Source organism: Callithrix jacchus, chromosome 6, assembly GCF_049354715.1.
Source record: "Callithrix jacchus isolate 240 chromosome 6, calJac240_pri, whole genome shotgun sequence".
Lineage (NCBI taxonomy): Eukaryota > Metazoa > Chordata > Mammalia > Primates > Cebidae > Callithrix > Callithrix jacchus.
In genome coordinates, this window is record NC_133507.1 from 127,129,040 (window position 1) to 127,152,890 (window position 23,851).

At 46.5% G+C, this 23,851-nt stretch overlaps 1 protein-coding gene across 4 annotated transcripts in view; it reads left to right on the forward strand.

Moving 5' to 3' along the window:
- NRP2 (neuropilin 2) overlaps nucleotides 1-23,851 on the forward strand; it is a 116,503-nt gene that overhangs the window by 55,122 nt on the left and 37,530 nt on the right. For all 4 annotated transcript variants that reach the window (XM_054257817.2, XM_008999276.6, XM_054257818.2 and 1 more), the window contains 5 exons: nucleotides 3,764-3,908; nucleotides 6,614-6,963; nucleotides 9,145-9,289; nucleotides 13,146-13,262; nucleotides 16,349-16,489. In XM_054257817.2, the coding sequence (XP_054113792.1) occupies nucleotides 3,764-3,908; nucleotides 6,614-6,963; nucleotides 9,145-9,289; nucleotides 13,146-13,262; nucleotides 16,349-16,489 (898 nt within the window). The remainder of the gene's footprint in view (nucleotides 1-3,763; nucleotides 3,909-6,613; nucleotides 6,964-9,144; nucleotides 9,290-13,145; nucleotides 13,263-16,348; nucleotides 16,490-23,851) is intronic.

Consider the following 23,851-nt stretch of genomic DNA (forward strand, 5'->3'; position numbering starts at 1 on the left):
TAGGGAATAAAACCAATTTCCTGGCATCATTTCCCATGCACACAACCCCTTACCTTGCAATGCCTAGACTGGAAGCCAAGAAGCCATCTCAGGGAATTTGATCAGAAAACATATGAAGGGTGATTCTAAAACCACAGAAGCATTGAGAAAGTCATAAAGATGTATAATATATGATAGCATTTGCTATCTATAAATAGGGGAGCTGCAGGGAGAAAAATAGAGACCTTGCAAACCCATTGGGTCAGGATAAATAGAAACTGCTTAATATTTCATTAAAAATGGATTTTCATAAATTGCACTTTGCTATCTTTGGGCGAAAGACAATATGTAAGGACTAAGGCGTTGTTATTCATTCCTCTTTGTTATTAATAATTTGAACTGTTATTGAACCAACACATCAACAAGGTAACATCGCCCTGTGAATAGGGCACTCCCCGTGTGTTCTGGGCACTATTCAAAGTGTAGAAACAATCCACAGCAACCGTCTGCAAAGGCACTTAGGCTGTAAGGGACAACAGGGAACTAAGACACCCTGTTGCAAAGCGGACATTGTGAGAGCAGCTCAAACCGCAAAAACTCCTGTGAAAGAAGGTTTAGAAGCAGGGGGCCAGAGAGAACCTTACAAATCAACTCATACAATCCCCTCATTTAGCAGAGGAGGAAATTGGGGCCCAAGGGAGGCAGAGATATTTGCCCACACTTATGAGCTAATTAGCAGCAGAGCTCAGCTCCTGGCTTCTGATTCAGTAGTGGTTTTTTTTTTTTTTTCTGCGTTGTTTTTCCCACTATACCACACTCAGAGTATGTTAAAAATCAAATAAGATGGTGTTCCTTCACCATCCAGAGAACAGAGGGCAGATATGAACACAAAGTCAAGAGCAGACAAGCAAACAGTTAAGGAATTAAGCTTGGAAACATGAAGGGTCATTTGAAGCTAAGCTGAAAAGATCTTTCATTTGATTTAAGGATGGGACAAGAGTGGGCAAAATGAAAGGGCTGAGTGAAGTTCAATTGGAGTAGTCAGGTAGATGGCCTAAGGGACACAAACTGTGTGCTTGCCTCCCTTCCTGACTGATGCTACCACAGGCACAGATTAAGGGGTTCACCCAGAGCCTGAGACCATGCGTATCCAGGGGTAGACTGACCCCATCCTCGGCTCATACACACGAGTGCATGCACCCCCATGCCCACATGAGCCACACTCAGGCACACACCACCATCCCAAAGACAGCCCAAATACACAATCATTTACTCACTGAGGGAGGAAAGAAAAGGTCTCTTAGTGTTGCCTGCCAAGGCTGAGAAATGCAGGGGTCAGATAAGATAAAATTGGATATTAAAAACACATAAGACATGCTGTGTTTCTAAACGGTACCAGCGTGGTGTGTATACTGTGGATTAGCAGCAGTGCTAAAGTTCAGATCCACTCAACTTTCCAATTAGGCATTCACGTGGCAAGTAAAGCTTTTTCCCCCAGTATGAACTCCTTACCATCTCCTGATGGCGACCACACACACAGTCCCCGTCACCATCTTCAGAGAGCAGGTCAGTGGAGCCCCACCCCACCCCCCACCCACCTTCCCCACCCCCCGCTGCTCACAGCACCCGTCAGAAATAAGCAAAGTGCTGCATTTGCTTCTTCCTTGCCAAAACAAAATAAAACAAAACAAAAACAAACAGAAAGCCTCTGCCTCATGCTGACTTCTCAGAGAACTGATGAATCTCTTTTCCTTGGATCTAGTTCCCCTCTCCCTTTCTTGAGAGCTGAGGAGCTCTTTTTCAGTACGAAGGAAGCAGGGTCAGGCATCACTCCCCTTGGGCCTTCTCCAGGTAACTGGCCCTAACTCTCTTTCCTTCCATTTCCTGGGCTCTTCTTCTTTCCTTGCTAACTTACTCTTCTTACTACTCCTCATCTGCAGTCGCTGTACTGGAAGCAGCAAAATCGAACCTGGGAGAGAGGAGTGACCAACAGGTTCTTCCTCAGTGCTCCCTGCTGCCAACCTTAGGACCCGGGTGGGAGGACTTCTCAGAGGAGGGGAGGGAGCAGCAAGCTGGTTGGTCTGGGGGCACCCCTAGATATGGTGGATTTAGCACCAGAGCCATGGTTTAAATTGAATATGGGGGACCAGCAAAAATCAGCTTCCCTTTTTGTCTTCAGCAAGATACTTCCCTTCATTTATTTGCAAAAGGTATGGTGTCTTCAGTGGTGTGTTGTTAAATCGCTCTAACTTTTAACCATAGCAAGCAGGATATAGGGTTGTTAAATGACGGAGTTCACAGTCCATGGGGAAGAGAGGACTGTGTTGTCAGTGAGCTCTAGACTTCTCTGCTGCTCTTTGCCATTACTCAGAGCCAATCTAAGGTGGGGTTTAAACTCACACTGAACACATCACTGGACGGTGACCCTACTTCCATTCAGCCCATGCCTGGAGACTTTACGAGCCCCATGACTCCCAGCCACTAACACAAATCTGCAAGTTTGTTAGAAGAAATGAGTTCATCTAAGAAACTACAGACTTAAAGCCCAAAAACTTGGCAAGGATGTTGGATCCAGACAGGCACTCTGAGCCTGTTTTCTTATCCAATGAAATGGAGATAATAATACCTACCTCCTGGGATATTACAGACATAATTGTTTATGCTCAAAGGTATTTTGTTGCATCTGGCTGAAAATTCTTCAAATATACTAGTTTCCCTGGTCATCTTGTCTCAGCCCTGTTGATGCCCTCAGACACTTGGTGTGCCCTGAATATCAGGAGCCGAAGCATCTAGTTCTCCTAAGCAGAAGAAATTGCTGATGGTTGCAGAGCTGGCTATAAGCAGGTTCACAGAGTCCCTTGGTTGTTATAGCTATGACAGGTATGATTTAGAAGTGATGGTTGGTTAGTTGGTTTTTCCCTCTACCCTTATTCAAGAAAACCAAGAGAAACTCACATATACTTTGCTCCAGTTACTTTTTTTTTTCTTAACAGAGAGCACAAAAAAGCATAAAGTCCATATGGCAGTTATTGATCTGGGCCATCTGGAAAGCCAGGACTTGCTCCCACCATGTTGGATCAGAAGCTGTTTCAAAAAGCCTTCCCTCCCATAAGAGATGTATTGTTCAGATGGGGACAGGGAAGGATTTCATTACAGGGCGGGACTACAGTGAGAGGAAGCTGGAGCAGGACTCTGAAGGACTGTCTGCAACCCTGACCTACCACAAAGATCAGAGAAAACCAAGAAAGTGTTGACTGACATAGGGCCATTGTAGGTAGAGGGTACCCCATCATCATCTCACCCATTCATGGGTGGCATGGCATCAGGTAACTAACAAAAACAACAATTATAAAATACTCTGCAAATATCCCTAGATGCCTGCGACATAAAGAAGAGAGAGTGTCAAGTTCAAGCTAGTGAGTGAGATCTGGTGTTCTTTGGTTTTTTTTTTACTTCATTTTAAACGAATATTCCACTTTTCTCTCTCTTCCTTAGCTTCTCAAGTGTTTTCCTTCTTCTACCTGAGCTCAGCCCAAAGGCAAAATCTTCCTTCCCTCTAAAAGTTTCTGGGAAGACCATTGATTATTTTCAAGTGAGAACAGTGTGAGAAAAATTTTTTTTTACAGTATTTCTTTAAAAGCCCAAAAAAACACACTCATGGATTATTTTTAAGCTTGATGAAAAAAAAATTCAACAGAATTTTCCCATCTCCTTCAAAGACTGCTCAAGTGGCTGAGCTACAAACAGTGGTTTCAATAAGACGGTTTTGCATCTTACACTACAGGTATTTCAAGCTAACAACGATGCAACTGAGGTGGTTCTGAACAAGCTCCATGCTCCGCTGCTGACAAGGTTTGTTAGGATCCGCCCTCAGACCTGGCACTCAGGCATCGCTCTCCGGCTGGAGCTCTTCGGCTGCCGGGTCACAGGTGAGGTGAGGGCTCCAACTAGGTTGGAGTGCTGGTTGAGTCCTAGGCTCTGCTCCCTTTCAACTCTATGCAAACAGCATGACTATAGTACATGACCTTCCCAGAAACACTGGCTCAAGGACTCAAGTTCTACCAGAGTTTCTCTTTTTATTCATTCATTCATTCACCTTTCTGTGGATATGACACTTGAGCTTGGGGGTAAGTAAATGCTAGTTTGGGGATGACTGAAGGGAAAAGCATTTTGGGTCATGGGAACAGCATGTGGGAAGGAAAGAGCAGTGATAACACATATGAAATAAAGAGCTGATACTGACACCAGGAGTTTTCTTCTACTTGGCAAAATGATCACTAGGAAATATTTCATTCAGCATATATTTTTTAAGCATCTACAATTTCTACTATTAATAGCTAACATTTATGGAATGGTAACTACGTACAGATTTCATTCTAAGCACGTAAGATGTAACATCTTTTATTATCCTCATAAGGACTCTGTAGGTATTATTCTCCTCACTTTACAGGTGAGAAAACCAAGACTTAGAGAGCTAGAGCCATGGTTTGAATCTAGGCAGTTTCAGTCCAAAGCCCCCACTTTCAAATAACACTCTCGGCTGCCTCAACCAGAGGCCAAGAGCTGTGCATGGTACTGTGGATACAATGGTAGGTACAACAGGCTCAGTTCTATGTGGGCATATGGACAAGTTGGGCAGACATACTGATAAACTCACAAATAAATGTAAAATCAAAACTATGATCAATGTCTGGAAATAGAGGCTTGTGGTCCTTGAAAGTGTATTGTAGGGGATTTGACCCAGTCTAGGGTCTCAAGGAGGCCTTCTTAGAGGAGTTGATGATTGAGGTGAGGTTAGAAGGCAGATAACAGACATGACCTAGTGAAGAGGAGAGGAAAAGTACACCAGGAAATGGTCACCTTTCTCAATGGCACTGTGGCAAGAGGGACCAAAAGAAAAAGTGAGGGGCATGGACACAGCATATGGGCTGAAACCCAAGGCGTGTAGATTGGAGACCAGAGTGAGAGTTGGGACATCTTAGGAGGCTAATGCAGGGGGTGCAGATGGGAGATGGTGATGGCTGGATCCGCCCCAGACATTTATGGAAAGACCAATCCCTTTTATCTTATGGGCTCAGCCCAGGGCCAGCAAGTTGCCTCTTTGACCTGGAATTGTCTTCAGTGTATATCCAGCCACCTGCCTTTCCCCTAATCATTCCGGCTCTGACAGGGAGTGCTCCAAGTGTGATCCTGTTTGAGGCTTCTAGTTAAAACACCTGTGTTTGCACCAGCTCTGCCTCTCCACCTGCCTTTCTTGTTCATCATCTTGGCTGTGTTTTCCAACAATCCTGTGAGGTAAGATGGGCCAGGGACTGATGAGGAAGCCTAGACTCAAAAAGGCTAAATAGCTTGCCCAAAGTCACCCAACTAGGAGGTGACAGAGCCAGGATCCGAAGCCACATTTTCTCCATTCAAATCCTCTGCTCTTAGCCTCTGCTCTTACACAAAGACTCTGTTTTCTTTGAATGGGATCAGTTCATAATAATCCTGTCTAGATCTGTCCCTTTCCAGGCTAATCAGCAAAGATTTAGGTAAAGCTCATTCTCTAGAAGACTGAAAGGAGAGAACCAGTGATTTTGAAGAAGAGAGACAACCAGGATCTTTTTTATCCACAGCTCAGTTTGCAAGGATATAATGCACGCTGACTATAGACCCTGCCTTGCCTGACATCATTTATTTATACATTTTCCACTCAGTCATTTGCTCCACACATCTGATGTGCCAGGCCCACACTGGGAATGGGACATAGAGACAGGAACAAAATAGATGGAGTCCCTAACATCGTAGAACTTTCAGGCTAGTGAGCATGATAGATAATAAACAAACACAAGTACTAGATAAACTAGAACAACATATGATGAAAAAGAGCAGGGTGCTCTAAGTGAAACCAATTTAGCGTGGATTGAAAATTTGGGTACAGCCTTTCTGTGGAGATGACGCTTGAGCTTGGGGGTAAGTGAATGTTAGTCTGGGGATGACGGAAGGGAAAAGCATTTTGGGTTATGGGAGCAGCATGTGGGAAGGATCCAAGTCAGGAAAGAGCAGTGATAACACATATGGAAGTAAAGAGCTGACACTGATGCCAGGAAGGTTTCCTTCTACTTGGCAGAAGATCACTAGGAAATAGTTCAATGTTTAGCTGAGTTCCCCTGTGCTCGCTGTCCCTAAGAGGGTCAGTGGGGACGAGTGTCACCAACAGGGATGTGCAGACATACATTCTGAGAGTCCTTGGTTAGAGCTGTAAGCACAGTTAATGGCCATTGGATACTTAAATATGCCAGGCACTGTCCTGTGAGCTATTAGATAGTAACTAACAGAATCCTTGCAACAGCCCCCAAGAGGTAGGCACCTCTATTAGCTCCCCGTTAGATCTAAGTGAACTAAGGCAAAGAGCAATTAAATAATTTGCCCAAGGTCATCTGACTAGTAAGTGGCAGCGTGAACATGAACAAAGCTGTCTAGCTGCAAGTCCAGGCTTGTAACCACAGTGCTATACACATTCACCATGCAAAGAAATCAGTGCTGACTTAGTACTTGATGGTTGGGCTCTTTTGCAGCTTCCTCCTTATGGGGGGTATTCCCTGGTTAGCAGGTGTCAGCCATGACCTCTGGTATCTTCCTTTCCTTTCTACAGATGCCCCCTGCTCCAACATGCTGGGGATGCTCTCAGGCCTCATTGCAGACTCCCAGATCTCTGCCTCTTCCATCCACGACTACCTCTGGAGCCCCAGTGCAGCCCGCCTGGTCAGCAGCCGGTCGGGCTGGTTCCCTCGAGTCCCTCAGGCCCAGCCGGGTGAAGAGTGGCTTCAGGTAGATCTGGGAACACCCAAGACGGTGAAAGGTGTCATCATCCAGGGAGCCCGCGGAGGAGACAGCATCACCGCAGGAGAATCCAGGGCGTTTGTACGCAAGTTCAAAGTCTCCTACAGCCTAAACAGCAAGGACTGGGAATACGTTCAGGACCCCAGGACCCAGCAGCCAAAGGTAGGCTGTTCTTGGAGGCCTCTGTAACCTTACCCTCAGCTAAGCGGGGTGCAGGGAGTTGAGAATGCTGATGTCTCATCTAAACAGTTATCATCCAACTCCTGAAATCCAATAAAACAAATACCAGTTGGGAGATTACTTTGTGCCAGACACTATGCTAAATACCTTATTTGGACTCTTGTTTGTTTATTTGTTTGTTTGTTTTTGAGATGGAGTCTCGCTCTGTCACCCAGGCTGGGGTGCAGTGGCATGATCTCAGTTCACTGCAACATCCGCCTTCTAGGTTCAAGCAATTCTCCTGCCTCAGCCTCCTGAGTAGCTGGGATTACAGACTATGCCACCACACCCAGCTAATTTTTGTATTTTTAGCAGAGATGGGGTTCAACCATATTGGTCAGGCTGGTCTCGAACTCCTGACCTTAAGTGATCCACCTGCCTCGGCCTCCCAAAGTGCTGGGATTGTAGGCATGAGCCACCACGCCTGGCCTGACCCCTTTTTTTAATCTTCACAACATCTGTGCAATGTAGATCTTTTTGTCACTCCCATTTTAAAGATGATAAACTGATGCTTGTCATCATGCCCAGGGTCACACAATTCACCTGTGGTAGAGCCTATTCAGAAATCAGAAGTCTGACTCCTAACCACCACTGAACACTGCCTTTTTATAAAGTTCAGCACTCTTTACACACTCTTTCAGCTCAAGTTTCCTTGAAATTGGCCAGACATCTAAAGGGGATGTGGTTTTTGGAGGCCAAGCTATAGAAACTAGAGGTTTACTTCCAAAAATAACGATGTTTTTCTGAATGTTGCTGCATTCTTTTGTGTTCTCCTAGTTTTGACTGCTTAGATCTTTCCTGCCTCTCAAACCAAGGCAAGAGAGAAGCAAGAGAAACTCACCCCAAGCCAGAAGTTCAGGCTAGTACAGCTTACCCCCATGCTACCAGAGTGAAGACCAGCCTTCAACATAGACACAAAGAGTCCCAAAAGGGGAGGAGGCATCATGCCACTGCCTCCTGGCGGGCCAGGCTCTCTGATTCTTATTCTAGTTACCCCTTGTTTTTCTTAAAAGAATAGGTTCCTGACAAAGAAAGGTGTGTTGCATGTCTCTGGGCCACCTTTGCTAAGCAAATGTTTCCATTCTGAATACAGAGGCGAGAGTTGGGTTGGAGATTTTGTGATGCCGAGGTAAACTCCCAGTTCTCAATTCCAGAGGCTTGGAAAGGCTCAGGGCTCAGTCACTGGAACCTTGCATTAAAGGAGCACAAGTTGGACCACAGGCTTCCCCAGGGAGAGCTGAGCCTGGTTCTCCTTGGGAAAGGAGTTGATCTTTGCTATTGTCAGAGACAGCCCTATCTGAGACAGTGCTTCCTGTTCAGAATTGTGGACCCAGGGCATCCTGAAAACTGGAGTGGTCCTACAGGATTCCTGGGGGCTAATCAGCTGCAGGGGCCTGGCCGCCCTACTCCTGTCCTTCCCCCAGCTGAGTGTCTGCAAGTGTACTCTAGGCTGGTCCTCCATCCAGCTCCACCAAAGCAGCCCCTGTTCCCCGCGTCATCAGTTTTATGTACTGAGACTCCATGTGAGGTTTCTTTTGACAGGAGTGCATTCCCTAAACAAAGGTTTGGGAAACAGTCTAAGACTATCGATGTGTGACCAGAAGGCAGTGTCACTGGCCTAGAAAAGAAAGGGATCATTTTCCCGTCAGGTACTCAGTGAGTTAGGAACTATCAGTCAACTTGGGTCACCTCAATCGAGGCTTTTGCACATTAGAAAAAGAAGAGATCCTCTCTCAGTAGACCAGAAATTTGGAGCAGTTCAAAGATTGCCCACACTGCATCCCCCTCTCTCTAGCTAAGGTCAGCTGATAATGCATTTGGAGCCAAATTCTTCCCCAGATACTCCATTTCAGTCACCAGGTAAAAGACACAACCTGGAAATTGCCACCTTTGTTTACTCCTTATTTCCCATTGTTCTGGGTGCCTAACCATCTGCCAGATGAATAAAACCCTTGGTCTGAAAATGAAGCCTCTGTGGATTGGAATGTCCCAGTGACCAGGAATCACACAGGAAGCTGCCTTCCTGGCTGGAGGCACGGGGCAGAGAGAAGGGGAAGGAAAGGGAGGAAGGTGATAGGGAGTGGGTCCCACACCAGAAGGGCTGAGTGGCCTCTCTCCCTGCAGCTGTTCGAAGGGAACATGCACTATGACACCCCTGACATCCGAAGGTTCGACCCCATCCCAGCGCAGTATGTGCGGGTATACCCGGAGCGGTGGTCGCCGGCAGGGATCGGGATGCGGCTGGAGGTGCTGGGCTGTGACTGGACAGGTGAGACTACACTTCCTTCTCATTGCATCTCACCCACATGGTCCTCTGACCCTGGCATCCCATGAGGCCCTGGTAGGGGTGTGGAGAGGGCAGCCATCCTGGAGGTGGAAACCTGCAGACCCCTGTCATGTTCTCCTGCCTCAGACCACGGGTACGGCAGCCTCTGGACTCAGGACAGTTTCTCAAGGGATGCACTTTGTCTTTTTTAAAGGCTCATTTCAGTTCTCCAACTCGAGTCTCTCAAAAACAGATCATAACCACACACCACCCACCCAAATTCAATTAGACCCTGGCTCTTCAGGCCAGAGGGCTGTGGCTGTTGATTTAGGGAAGAAAAAAAAACCTCATGATAATAAAGTAATCGGTTTATGTCTGAATCTGGACTCCAGATGTCAGTGGCTAAGAGACTTCATTTTCATTTCAGAGCCACATCTGTAAAAGGCATTTATTTGCTCAGGAGGGACCCTGTTGCAGGGAGCTGATGCAGGCAGGACTCCTTCTCAGGGCCCTGCTCATTCCTGCCAGGTGGCCCAAGCCTCGGGGAACACCTCTCATCCTCCCAAATGAGGGTGAGGCTCACTGAGGGTGCCCACCCTTCCTGGTTTCCAAGGGAGGGCCCTGCCCTTCTGAGTCAGGCCCTACCTTCCTTTCCTCTGGGCGCCGGCCCTCCTCCCTCAGCAGAGCTGGCACCAGATCTTACTCGGTGCTCACTCACGCCTGCCAAAAGGAGTTCGTGGGAGCCACTGGGGCTCAGGGCCCGCCAGAGCAGCCGCCAGCCTGAGCTACCCTGCCCTCCTCCACCAGGGCCCCAGGTATCTCTGTTTTCCTATCTGTGCCGTACCTGTCATGGGCTCAGCTGGCAGAATGGCATGAAGGATTAATAAGGGCATGTCGAAGAAGTCCTTTTGGCTTGCAGGGAGAAAAATGCAGCCTGTATGCTGGCTACGGCAGCGCAGAGAAGCCCCGTTGAGGCCCATGGGCTGGGAAATTGGCCCAAATTAGCCTCCTCACTTTTGAATTGAAGGCAGCCCCAGCGAACCCATCTTCATAGGAAGACACTTTACTCCCCATTACCTGGGGAGGAGGCCAAAGTTCCCTGCAGCCTGCTAAATGTGTGTCACCTGTCCTCTCGCAGGTGTGGAAAACCTCCCCCCTGCCCCCCCACACTACAAGCTGGCTTCATTTATAGCTGCACTGGAATCGGGCTCAGTGCTGTGGGGGATCCAGGAGCATCTAAGCCAGTGGCTTTCACACATTTCTGCCCATGATACACAATTTAAAATAAATTTCCTTCGCAACCTGCTTCACCTATAAACACTCACACACAGTTGTGCATGCGGGTACAGTATATTGGTAAGTGCTTGGACTCTGGAGACAGATTGCCAAGTTCAAGCCCTGCCCCTGCCATTTGCTGGCTGCATAACCTCGGAAAAGTTAGTCTCTCAGCGTCTTGGTTATCTCAGCTGAAAACTAGAGATGACAGCAGTCTATCTGCACCTGCCCTAGGGTCATTATGAGGATTCAATGAATGAATGGATATGAAGTGCTTAGACTACTGCCTGGCACCCAGCAAACCTGTTATGATAAGCACATGTAACTGAAACAAAAGCTTCCCAAAGCAATGGTCATCTTAACCATGGAAGTGTACTCCAAAATATTATAGTCGGTATGTTTAAATGCTGATCACGACCTCTTTAATGGATTCTACAACCCAATGATGAGTGATGCGTGGTTTGGAAAATATCACAGACCTGGGCCAATTCCTCTTTCATAGACAAGGAGAGTGGAATCTGCTCCCCAGAGAGTGGAAGCCACTTGCCAGAGGCCACTTAGCTGGTTGAACGCCACCTCATTCTTTCCCCATCCTTTGCCCTTCGATGCCGCACCCTCCCAGTCTGTCCAGCGGGACAGTTGCTAATGACCTCTTTTCCTTACCGATCCCCAACCCTAACCTGCCCCAAATTACACCGGTGATGGTCAGCATCACCCACAGGTTTCTCATTTCAAAGCTCTGCCTGGCCATTCCTCAGAAGATCAGAGTTGAGGAGCGTTACCCTCTGCCCAGCCTCCTTTCCTTTGAAGTCTCTGACATCTGGTTTCAATTTCAGGGGCAGCGCTGCTGTCTGATGGGCAGTTACCTCGGAGCGCCCAGTACAAACACAGTACAAACAGAATAAACACCGAGGCCTACGTACCCGCCGTACCTCCACTTTCATTTACACGCCCTGCCCTCTGGTGCCTCACTGGCCCCTGGGCTTAACATTCTCTACACCAATCAGCTGACCCATTTTGCTACCTAACATTTCCGGAAACTGTTCTCTGTAGGTCACGTGGCTATGTTTGCTTTTCAAATTTCCATCTGTTTCTCCCACTCATCCTGGGTTCACTTCTTCATCCCTGTCCCGAAGGATAACAGGGAAAGTAATGGGCTGGGCTGAGCTGCTGCAGCTACATAATTCCACAGGGCTGCTTCACCTGTCCGTTGGTTTGTTTGTGTTTCAAATAATTATGCTTTGCCTTCCCACCCTGTAGTTAGCTTTACAATTGATTTTCTATGACACAGTGACAAATTTGAACTTACAAATAACGCTTCGAGGTTATTTGCTATTTACTGTGAGCAAGAGGCAGACATGGCAACGGGAAGTAGAAAAGGTTATGTGCATAGTATTTAATAGCAGAAAGGTGGGAAGTCGACCGTGAAAAAGCTATTCAGTGTATTTAGCAATTTCCTCCAGTTCCTGCTTTTATTAAATGGTAACCTGAAGGGTGCCTGACAAAGGTACCTAACCACATACAATAGTGCAAAGGAGCATCTATAGAAATGAGAGGGACAAGGCACCGTCATCTTGTGGAAGGACAGCTCTGGGATGAAGACACCACCCCAAAACATGTGGACTTGAGCACAGGTTTCTAGAACCCCTTTCACCCCACCCAGGGCCTGACTCATAGCTCCATTCACTCCCTCCATAGTTGCTGAATGAATGAAGGGCATGAGCAAATAAGCAAATGAATAGGTGAATGAATCACCTAGAGCTGAGGTCAGAGCCCACTGCCTGCAGCCAGGTTTGGCCTAGCCAGGGTTCATGGCATGCTTCTTAGTACAACATTTTTAATAAGTTGCCAACTTTTAGAGTCTGGAGATTTCACATAGGGATTTTTGCCTGCTAGTCGGGGGAAGGAAAGGAGGAAATATTTGGAAGACCTGGCGTGGCCACACTGGCCCACCTCCCCTCCAGGCACCAATATGCTGGAGCCAGTCATGGAGGCCTCCTTTAAACCAGGCATGCATGATCCCAGCTGTCACCACTTCCTCTCTCTCCAACCCTCCCCTGCCCCCACCGCCTGTGTCTGCTCTCCTCACTTACAGGAGGTGTTTGGATCCAGGAAACATTTGAATTTGCCACCCTGACCTAAAGGTATAGTCCCAAATCACTTTCACCATGTAGAGTCTGAACCCTTTAAATCCATAGCCCCATCCATCCAGTTTTGTGCAAACATGAACCAGAGTATGCTTTGGTCCTTCCTTGGAGTCAGCGTTGCCTGTCACCCACCTCCATTATTGTCTCACGTGGCCGTTTGTGCTAGCTTCCGGGCCTCTGCCGTGGAGTAAAGAACGTGTGTTTGTGTCCCTACCTCTGTCACTGCCGGTTCTGCAACCCAGGACCATTCTCATTCTACTCGGGCGATGCCCCGACCTCACTGACAGCACACAGATGTGACTGCAGAGCTTCGTGCACATGTGCGCCTCTTCTTTGCCTTCTCTAAAAGCCCACACTTCATTTTTGGCATCTTCCTCCTGCTGGGTTGCAACACAGGCTGCTGCAGCATTCTCTTCTCTTCCTTTGCCCTTACACAGACTCCAAGCCCACAGTAGAGACACTGGGACCCACTGCAAAGAGCGAAGAGACAACCACACCCTATCCCATCGAGGAGGAGGCCACGGATTGTGGGGAGAACTGCAGCTTTGAGGACGGTAAGCACATCTTGCATCCAGACAGCATGGGTGCAGACTAGTCAGAGTGGGAGCTGGCCTGTGGCTGGGCAGGGACCTAGGAGTCCCCTGGGTCAGAGATCCAGGGGATCTCAGGGAAGGGGTAAAGAGGTGGGGACACTCAGGCGTTTGGGACAGTGGCTCTACAACTAATGTAGAAGCATTCGGATAGTGTAACAACCAGTACAGCCCTACTGGTGTGAACCCAGACCCAGGTGAGACAAGGATGCCCCAAAGAGAACTCCTCCTCCTTTAAGAAGTCCCATTTGTTGAGGCCTCACTATTTTGCTTGTCTGACAAAGGAAAACCATTCTCATCCTTAGAATTCACAGCTCTGATAGTTTTTCCTGTGCAGCTGTGTCTGTGTGCTACAGCCGAGTGAAGACATGGCGGTCATCGGGGTGATTTGGTCCATGGAGCACAATAGTTGGGTTCATTCAGTAGTTAGCTGTGACTTAATTGTGTTTCCCTGTGTCTTTTGCCGCCACTAATTTGAGAAAGTATAACAGTGATGATTCTATGAGACAGTGCATTTAGCAGCATCACTTACACACACAAAAAAAGAAGACAAAGAAAAGAAATAAATAAGTAAAAAAAAAAAAGCGCATTGTATCCTCTGTAACTGGAGTGCACACGAGAGACAAAGGCAGAAATGTAAAAAGGCATCTTCAGCCATTCCCTCCAAACTCAGAGGCTCCGTATTTCTGGATGGTTCTCATCACATGGGAAATCCACATTCCTTTCATTTATCTTTGGAGCATATCCAAGTTAGATAAAAACAGTAATTGGCAGAACCCAAAAGTAAGTCACATTTTAAATCATACTGCTAAGGTCACCAAGTAAGAGGACATTTCTAATAAACCACAAATTTTGGAACACCTGGCATTTTGGCTAGAATGTTAAGCTTGATAGCCTCAACTTACAGTAAATTAGTGCTCATTACTAAATGTTCATTAAATAAAATGAGGGAAGATTGGCAAAGAGACTAGAGAAGTGATGGAGACATAAAGAGGTAGGTAGATGGCAGAATCTCCAGAACCCGCAAGCACAGCCATTTGACAGGAAGAGAAACTGCGCTGATGGAGTGGATGACTCCAGAAAATGGCTGCAAAGAAGAATGGGAGAAAAGCCAGAAGTAAATGCTGAAGTTATGTGAATGAAAAAGCAATAATTTAATTCATATGCATTTGGGACTGTGCTTTGTATTATTGTGTGGGTGGGGGATGCTGTTGGTCAGGGTTAGTTGAATACAGAATTCTGACATTTTAATGAACTTGTTTTTGTTTTATGGAGAGAAGAAGGAGAGTTGGAGAATCTTCCAAGACATGCTTCAGATAGTTTTGAGAGCCAAAAGTAGAATGCATGGGGAGTTAAGATACAGCACTGGATTTGCAGAGTTAGCTTGTTGGGGAACCTGGAGTGGAGGTTCTGTCTAAACAACAATCAAAGGAAAAATTAAAGATTCTGCTGCAGAATTTCAGAAGTTTATTTTTAATATGATTTTCCCGTTTACAGTGGTTTGTTTCATTTGAGGTTTCTTTGATAGTTCCTCCCTTCTCTTTTTGCAAAAGATTTTTTTTTTTTGTAGACTTTGGTTCCTGAGATAGAGTATGCATGTAAACATTACAGAGGAATTATGCTATATTGAATTACTTCATATTTTTGAAGGGAAAAGTAGAAATTCAGAAATTGTCGGGAGAAGGGGATGGTAAGGGCTGAGGCCTGGCTTTTCCAAGCCACAGGTTGATGCTTCTGTAATAGATTCCATGTGTTTCTTCTCAACTCAAGCTGACTTTGGCCAAGGGTAGGCAAACATTAAATATCCTGTCCTGGAAAGGGGAGGCATTCACAGGGCCTGGTGGCAATCTTCCTCCTCCCTCTGACACCAGCAGTGCCCTGCCCCCCAAGAGGTGAGCCCTCCTCACCCCTGTGGCGAGTAATTTGTTTCTACCAGTCTGTGGCTCCCTTTAGACTTCCTAACCTGCATTCTGAGCCTTCCCCAGGGAAATTCCTCTCTAAGAACCCTGGGAAGGGAAGTGAGAAGGGCAGAGACCCCACTTCCTCCCTGCTACCAGCATTGGCCAGCATTTTTCCGCTGTCTCCGCAGCCACTGCCGACAAACATCCAAATTTGGGTTCCCATTTCCTCTTTCCCCACCTCCACACCACCTCCACTTAGTCACATATTTGGCATGAGTTCATACTGGATTTTTGGAGCTGGGTGGAACCTCAAAAGAAACTCCCTTAGTTCTGTCTTCAGGCTTAGGCAGGTGAACCACCAAAGCAGACAGGACACCATTGTGTCATTAGTTCTTAGATTCTCATGGGGAAAGTATTCGCCACCTCCCTGGGGTCGCAGCCTCCAGGGATTCAGCAGGATGTGAAATTATTTTTCCTCCTGGTCAGCACTGAGCTGAGCGGCTGGCTGGTCTGGCCCCTTCGATTTGCTCTTAACATGCCAAACTTCCCACCGGGCATACCTCCCCATGGAGATGCTGAACTGTCCCAGTCTCCAGAAATAGAGACGGATCACAAAGAGGTGAAGCATAGCAAACAAGCCTTCCTTGTTTCTGAGGTCACTTTCTCCTCACTGGGCAGAACCTCCCAGGCATTTCAGTCTCTCTGGATGCTAATGGGCCGCCCCATCTCCTCTGAGAGCCAGGTTGGCAGGAGATGAGATAATACTTTTTCTTGGGAGCCAGCCTTCCACCAAGGCACTGGGGAGACATTCTTCTCTGGCATTTAGGGAACAGCAATTTTCACATTTGTCTGCTCTCCGAGGTGGACAGAAGAGGCTGATTAGAGCCTGAAGCCATTTGGTGGCCTCATTTATAATTGCTTACTATGGGAACCACTGGCAGACTTGGCTTTCATGCCTGGGAAGGATGAGACCAAAGCCTGACCCGAAAGCCAGCGATCGCCAAGATGAGTTCAATGAATAGGCAAAGGAAGCCACTTCTTTCTCTGCTCTCCACTCAGGCCTTGCCAGCCATTTAAATAGCACCACTGTGGCTGTTCTCTGAAACCATTTCATTTGCCTTCCTTTGGGTTATTTTCTTCCCCTTTTAGACAAAGATTTGCAGCTCCCTTCGGGATTCAACTGCAACTTTGATTTCCCCGAGGAGCCCTGTGGTTGGATGTATGACCATGCCAAGTGGCTCCGGACCACCTGGGCCAGCAGCTCCAGCCCGAACGACCGGACGTTTCCAGGTAAGCCAGCCATGAGTGAAGAGATGAAAGAGTTAAGGCTAGCCTGTTCCACATTCTTCAACCCCAGATTCCCTCATAAGCCTCATAACTTCCCACCGCAGAGAAATCCTCTGTTCTTTGCCCACAAACCACCACAGTCTTTGCTCAAGACGTCACCTCACAGAATAGCCAGTTGGTGGTTTCCAGCCTCTCCAGCACAGCCTGGAAGCTGGGAGGGACAGGGGGAAGCCAAGATAGAAAAAAGAAGACAAAGAAAGAAGGGGCAATTGGGAGGCCCTAGGAGATGGAGCGAGTCAATGTCCTCTTGTTCCCATAGCCAGCACTCACTGCCACTATCACAGAGCTCCTTGTCAACTTCAAGCTGGATACTGTTCCTAAAATGGCTCATTGGGAGACCACTGCCCTTGAACCTGACTCATACATCTCTTAGGGTGCCATTGCTTCTATAGCAAGTCAAGTTGAGGGCACAGAATGCTGCCATGCCCATGGGTATCTAGCAGAGCTGCCTGGCACTTGGCTTCTAGAAGAGTATTGCTGAAAGTCCTAGATACATTGTTAAGCCCACCCTTTTAGTTTCAAAAAGCCAGATTTCAGAAGGCTTTCCTGGCACTGCTGACAAGAAGGGGTTGCCTCTAGCCCTTCCAAACAGGTAGAAGCAAGAGTTGTCTGCTATCTCCACTGTTAGGGGCTTTGACAGCAGTATGGTGGTAAATGTTGAAAAGGCTTTTTAGAGATTAAAAAAAAAAAAAAAAAACCTGCTTTTTAATGTTTGTCACTTTCAGTGGTGTAAATACTCTCACCATGGTTCAACTTAAGCGACCAACACAACATCATTGGAGACGGAGTTGAGAAGTCAGTGATAGGGCATTATATAGTTTTTTTCTCCCATCATGCAAATACAGTAGACAGAAATAACCCCAGAAGTATAGATACTGATAAAATGTACTAAGATAGCTGGGAAGTGTTGGGTTTAGAGGATTTGTTACCTTTATTTTTTAATACAATTTATTGAATTATAACTTCATGTAATTTTTACTAATGAATACATTTAACAACTGGCTTGCAAAACATTTGACAAGCAGCTGTCACAGGCTGGTATACCTCGGCTCCAGCACAGCACTCAGTGACTTTGAATTCTGTACCTCTGGCCTGGACCTGAGACCTCTATAAGCATTGGAGAAGAGAGGGGTGAATTCTGGAAATTAAGTAGATGAGTTTTCCAGGGTACAATGGGAAAAAGCTAGAAAATACAAAGGGGAAGGGGTCTTCCCTTCTGCAGGCTTCCTTAGAACTGCTTCTCACCCCAAGCACTGGCATGTCCCCTCTTCCCAGGGGCGGTAGTAGGACAGACGCTAGGAGGGCACTTGGAGCTGGCCTCCTGACACAGCCCACACTTGCTTCCCTGGAGGGTCACAGTGCCTGATCTGGAGAAAAACATTTTCATATTTCAAGTGTTTATCTCTTCAGCATTTGAGTGCTCAGAGAGATTAATATCTGAAGATCACCGTGGCCTCAGGCAACAGAAGAGAACACTTACCCCAGTCCAGCCTTCATCACCCTCCCTTCTCTGTTCACTGCAATAATGTTTAATTAATATAATGAGCCTCCTGCACGTTGGGAAAAAATACTTATTTTTATAACCCAGCCTGGATTTTTCATTTCATTTCCACTCCTTTGAGACTGCATCCAATTAACTCATGGTTGTTCCCAACCCCCATGTTTTATCCGAATGTAAAGAAGGTTTGTGGGGTCTGTGTAGGTGTGCATTTCTAGTGTTAATGTGTGTGTACATGAGTGTGGTGTGTGTGTGTGTGTGTGTGTGCATGCGCATGTGTGGTATGTAACTCAGCAGAGGCACTTTGAATGAAAGGATATATAGCCTGGGCCCTCTGCCGGCTGGGGAGCTTGGGTGGCTCTTATTCAGTGTCTGTCCTCAGGTTCATTCTAATGATTCTGGCCTCCTCCCTTGTACTCTTCTAAGCATATTTTCTCTGGGAGTGTCTGAGGGCAGCCTTACCCAGGCCACAAGGCCACCAATTACTGAGTCACAGTTCTAGGGGAGTGAAGTGACCTCCTTTTGACCTGGCCTGGACCTCTGTTTCTTCACCCGTTCACCAACACCTCCCCCTCATCCAGTTCTGGCCTTCACCTGAAAGCCCCTACGGTTGACCCTTGCTACTGGTTGGGAATTCTAGTCTTTGTCCTCCTTCCAGTTGATTCATTATACCCTGTGGTTTGGGAGGGCTTTTCAGAGCAAGCTCACAAAGCGGGCAGAAGTCCAACCTTTGGCTGAATGGATGGGGACAGAGAGAAAATTAGGGCCATAAGGAACCGTTAAATCTAATGTTGTTTCTCCCTTAAGATATTGAAAGGGAAAATAATTATTTTCCTATTCCAGAAGAATCCCTGAAGTTTTGGAAAGTGGCACTTGTAACCTGCCTCCAGGAAACAAAATCATAATATTGTCCCCAGACCCCTTCCTTCTCTCCTCTGATGATTTTATGGACCGTTCTCTGTATTTCCCATTTTCCTTCTCCTTACAAAGCTCTATACTGGGCTTTAAGCAAAAGAGGAGAGAAAGCCCTTTCTGTTCAGGGTGGTCCTTTCTTCTCCTTAGGAAAAAAAGGTGGGGGAAGGCCCTGAGGGGTTTGGGGAGAAGGGAAGCAGCTGGCTTGGTCGGGGGCAGAGCAACCGCTAATGGGTTCGGAGCGGCTGGCGCCCGCGGAGTCAGCCCTAAAAGCCTGTTCTGTGCCACACTGCCATCCACAGAGGGGACTGTCCTACTCTTCACGAGCGTGTGCCATATGCTTTATCTCCTTATGAGACAGGCAGACAGAAGTAATGAAATTTAAGAAAGGAGGTGTCTCCATCAAGTACGGGGGGCATCGGGGTGAAGGGAAAGGTGGGCAGGAGAGCAGCTAGCCGAGTCGAAGTGCCCGACATGGGCCATGTGAGTAGCGGGGCCCTGGAAACTACTTACATTCCTTGGATGTTTTCTCATTTCGTTGTTTTCTCACATTTTTTTCTTTCTTTCTTTTTTTTTTTTTCCTTTTCCTTTTAAGTAAGCAATTAGTTCTGTTCTTTTTGGCCAGTGGTTGCCTAAGGCTGACAAGACACCCACTGGTTTCATTCTACTGTTTTTGTTTTTCAAGATAGTCTTTCAAGCCACGCAGAATTTCTGTTTTTAGCTCTTTGCTTGTGGCTTAGCTGCCTGGAGTGTGTTCACACCAGCCCCTGGGGACCCTGTTCCAAATTCAGTGATCCCTGGTAGCTGCAGAGGAACACTTAATGTTCTCTCAGAGGCCGCTTTGCCTTTCCTCTGCAGCGACAATGACATAGCAAGTGCCCCCCTTAGCAGGAGATGGCATTTTCCTGCAGATATTCTCAGGTGCTTTGCTCATAGACAGAGTTTTGAAAATGATCAGAGGACAGCCTTTAAGAACCGAGGCAAAACTCCTGGAGATCATAGGGTGGGCAGGTATCTAAAGCCGCAGCATTGAATTTGGTAGCCAAGAGCCACGTGTGGCAATTTAAATTAATTTAAATGATTACAGCCAAAACTTGAGTACTGCTGTCCCACCAGCTACCTTCCAAGGGCACAGTCACTACACTGTATTGGTCAGTGCATACACAGGGCATGTCCCTGTCTACAGGGCATCACAGGATGTTATATTGGACCATGCTCCTCCAGTGCTTTGGGCATTAACATGAGAGCAACCTCCAGGGGCCCTTGCTGATGCTTTAGTTCCTTGGTGTTGGCATGAACCTAGAGGCAAGTAATGGGGGGATGTGTCTTCTCTGGGATCCCTTGATGCAAGTGTTCAGCGGCTGGTATCTTTATAGCTGCTTCATTCTACCTCACTGGATAACTACAGTAAAGTAAGCAAGTATCATGACATTAGATAGTGCAGGAACTATTGTTAACCAAAAAGCACACTGTAAGTAAATATTAATGCTAAGTAAGGCCAATAATAATAATCATTGTGATTGTTGCAGTGATTATTATGACTGTCAGGAATGAGACAAAGAAGACTAGATAAAGGGTACTAGGCCAGGTCAGCTTCAGAACCCTCCAGTGTGTGTTCCCCCTCACTCTGTGCTCTTTTATTCATGGACTGGCCGTGTGAAGTCTGATTATAATATTACTTCAATAACTTTATATCATGAAAGTGATAGAAAACAAGCGAAGCTGATATTGAACAAAGTTTTGACTGCCTAGCTTACTCATTGATGAGATGAGGGAACAGAACCTTTACTCTAGGCTTAAAAACAAGCTCAAGGCTAGGTACAGTGGCTCACGCCTGTAATCCCAGCACTTTGGGAGGCTGAGGCAGGTGGATCACCTGAGGTCGGGAGTTCAAGACCAGCCTGACCAACATGGAGAAAACCCATCTCTACTGAAAATACAAAATAATCCAAGCATGGCATGCCTGTAATCCCAGATACTTGGGAGGCTGAGGCAGGAGAATCGCTTGAACCCAGAAGGTGGAGGTTGTGGTGAGCCAGGATCATGCCATTGCACTCCAGCCTGGTCAACAAGAGCAAAACTCCATCTCAAAAGAAACAAGTTCAAGTGGGAGTAAGTCAAGAATTCTAATGTTATGAAATATTCAGATTTTACATATGGTGGTTGGCTATTCCTTCAAATTTAAGTGGTAAAATTGTGAACGCCTCATTGGGGTGGTTTTGATTGGGCCATTGAAGAAATTCTATCAGAGTGGGAGACCAGAGCTGTGATTCACTGTGGGTGTGCACACAAGAAGATTAAGTGAAGTGTGGGTGGGTATGGTGGGCGGATTGTTGCAGAAAAATCAGAGGAAATAATTGATGAGTGAACTTACTTATGATGGGCTTGATTTTTGACAGTGGGCAAGTGGTGACTGAATTGAAAAGCAGCTCTCTGAGTTCAAAAGATCAGGTGGGACCGATGGCAGCAAATAATGCACTGAATTGCTATTAGATTGAACTGCCTTCAGAAAGAGGTTGCTGTGGCTTGGCAGGGGCACAGACACTGCAAATCCAGAGACAGAACTTCTTGGGCTCTGGACCATGATAGATAGTTAAAGATCAGGAGCAGCTTGGCTAAGAGAAAGCCAACAGTCAAGGAATAATTTCAAGTGGAAAAGAAAAGGATAGAGGACCTTCTTTAAGGAAGGTAGGAAAACATCCCTGGCTTTGCAGAAAAAACGTTAGCAGTAAGAAGCTTTCTTTACCGTTTTTTTCTGGAAATCATGATTGATTGAGTAACCCCAGCAGTGTGTGGATTGATAATGAAGGGGCAGAATGGCAAGACTGCCTCAATGAAAGCAAAACCTTCATGAAAGCTGGCATAGCAAAAAAAAAAACCAGCTCTGGGTAGATCCCTGCAAGAACCAGGACTGAAACCTTCAATGTTCACAAAATAGTCTATTGCAAACCTTGAGAACATCCTGCTAAGTGTATCCAAAGTCAGTGTTTTCCTTAACTGGTTGCTAATTTGAGAACCTTAGCAGAGATAGGCTGACCTTGGAAGGCCAGCTGAGGACTGACTCATGTTTTAAGCATGGACTATACAAAGAGACTACATCTCTTACAGCACTAAATATTCTTTCAGATGGTTGTTCTAGTAGGAGGCCAAGATGCTAGCCAGGAGATGTGCGTGTTGGACAGATGGTGTGTTTGGCTTTGTGATAGCCAGGAGGATCAAGCTAGCGATTTATTTATTTATTTGGTTCAGTGTAGACACAACTGATTCCATGACTATTGGGTCAGTTGCAGTCACGTGTTCACTTGACACTTAAGCAGCTGAGCCAGATGTGGCCGTAAATTGCCAGGTGAAATATCAAGAGACCCTTTCTAGAGACAGCAGCAGGTTAAAATGCTGAATGGCCCTGGCCTCCGTACTTCCTCTTCACCCTTTCGAACTCCTGTTGTGCATTCCCAGGTGACTGTTTTCCCTGTATCGTTGGCAACAACAGATGTTTTGGGTCAAGGACCCAGCAGAATGCCTCCCAAATATGTGAGGTCCAGGAGAAGAGGAATTGTATCTCTGGGACATTATTTCTTCATTCTCTTTCAGCAACAGAACATATTTTCTTTCCATTGTCTTTTTTCTTGGAAGCCGTCCATTGCCGGCATCATAGCCATCAGCTACAAGAGCAAGAAGGCAGCTTCCAGCAGGCAGGGCTGGTTCTTAGCTGGTCAGTTGTCATATTCAGGCAACCTTTTGACAATCCAAAGGGCTTTTCCTTAAGGTTCAAGTAAATCAAAAAGTAGCTCCCCACCACACCAGCTCTTTTCACTGTCAAGTAATCAGTAGCCACTGTGTACTTAGAACCTCTTCTGTATCTGGCAGTGGTGGGCCATAAACTGGCCGGTGCCAGAAGAACACAGTTCAGTTGCAGCACGTGTTTGATCTCTATCTTATGTGTGGGTGCCATGAGTTAAAAGACTGAAGCATTTATAATAGCTTGGAAGAGGGGTCAGTGGAAAAGCAACACTGCCCTAGAAAGCAGACATTTGAAGGGGCAAGGGTTCCTAGGGATGCAAAGACTACAAGTCTTACCTCTTCACAAGTGAAAATGTCTCTGAGTTGACGAACAGAAGTTGACTGTGCTCCATCAGGGATGGGAGGAGAAATGTCTCTAAATGACAGCAAGAAAACTTTAAACTGAACTTAAGAAGTTCCTGATGGTTAAGATTGTGACCTAGAAAACACACTGCAGACATGGCCTTTGGAAACGCCTTCTCTGGAGAATTTAAAGCAAAGGGTGGACAGATGTTCTCGGATGCTTTTGTCATGGTTCCTCTGGGAGGTAGGACCGGCCTGCCCTAAGATCACTTGAGGCCCCACTCCTGCTTCAGGATCGTGTAACATTTTCTTTCATCTACTGTGGATCAACACAGAAGACCTGTGGTGAACAGTACAGGATGGAAAACTTGGGGCCAACTGGTTTCTGGGGTTAGAGGGGAGAAGGGGAACCAGTCTTATTCAGAGAACATCTTTACTGCCCTCATGCCAAACACTTCTTTCTGAGTCTTGGAATGGCCTTCCTGGGTTATTGGTGGTCTTTCTATCCTTTTTCTTTCCAAGTAAAATAAAGGCAAGCATAGGAGGCAGCATGTAGAGTGACATTAATAGTAATAATAACTTTCCTGAGCTCTTACTGTGTCCTTGTTACTGTGCAAAGGAATTTACGTAGCTCATTCCATTTACTCTTCCCACAACTTGATGCAGTAATACTGTCTTTGTATCCATTTTACAGATAGAAATGTTGAGGCTTTAAAAGGTTAGTGAGTTAGGCTGGGAGTCCATCCCAGATGAGAAGCCATGCTCTGGCAGGTTTGCTCAGTCCAGTCAGGGTTCAGATACTACATCACTTC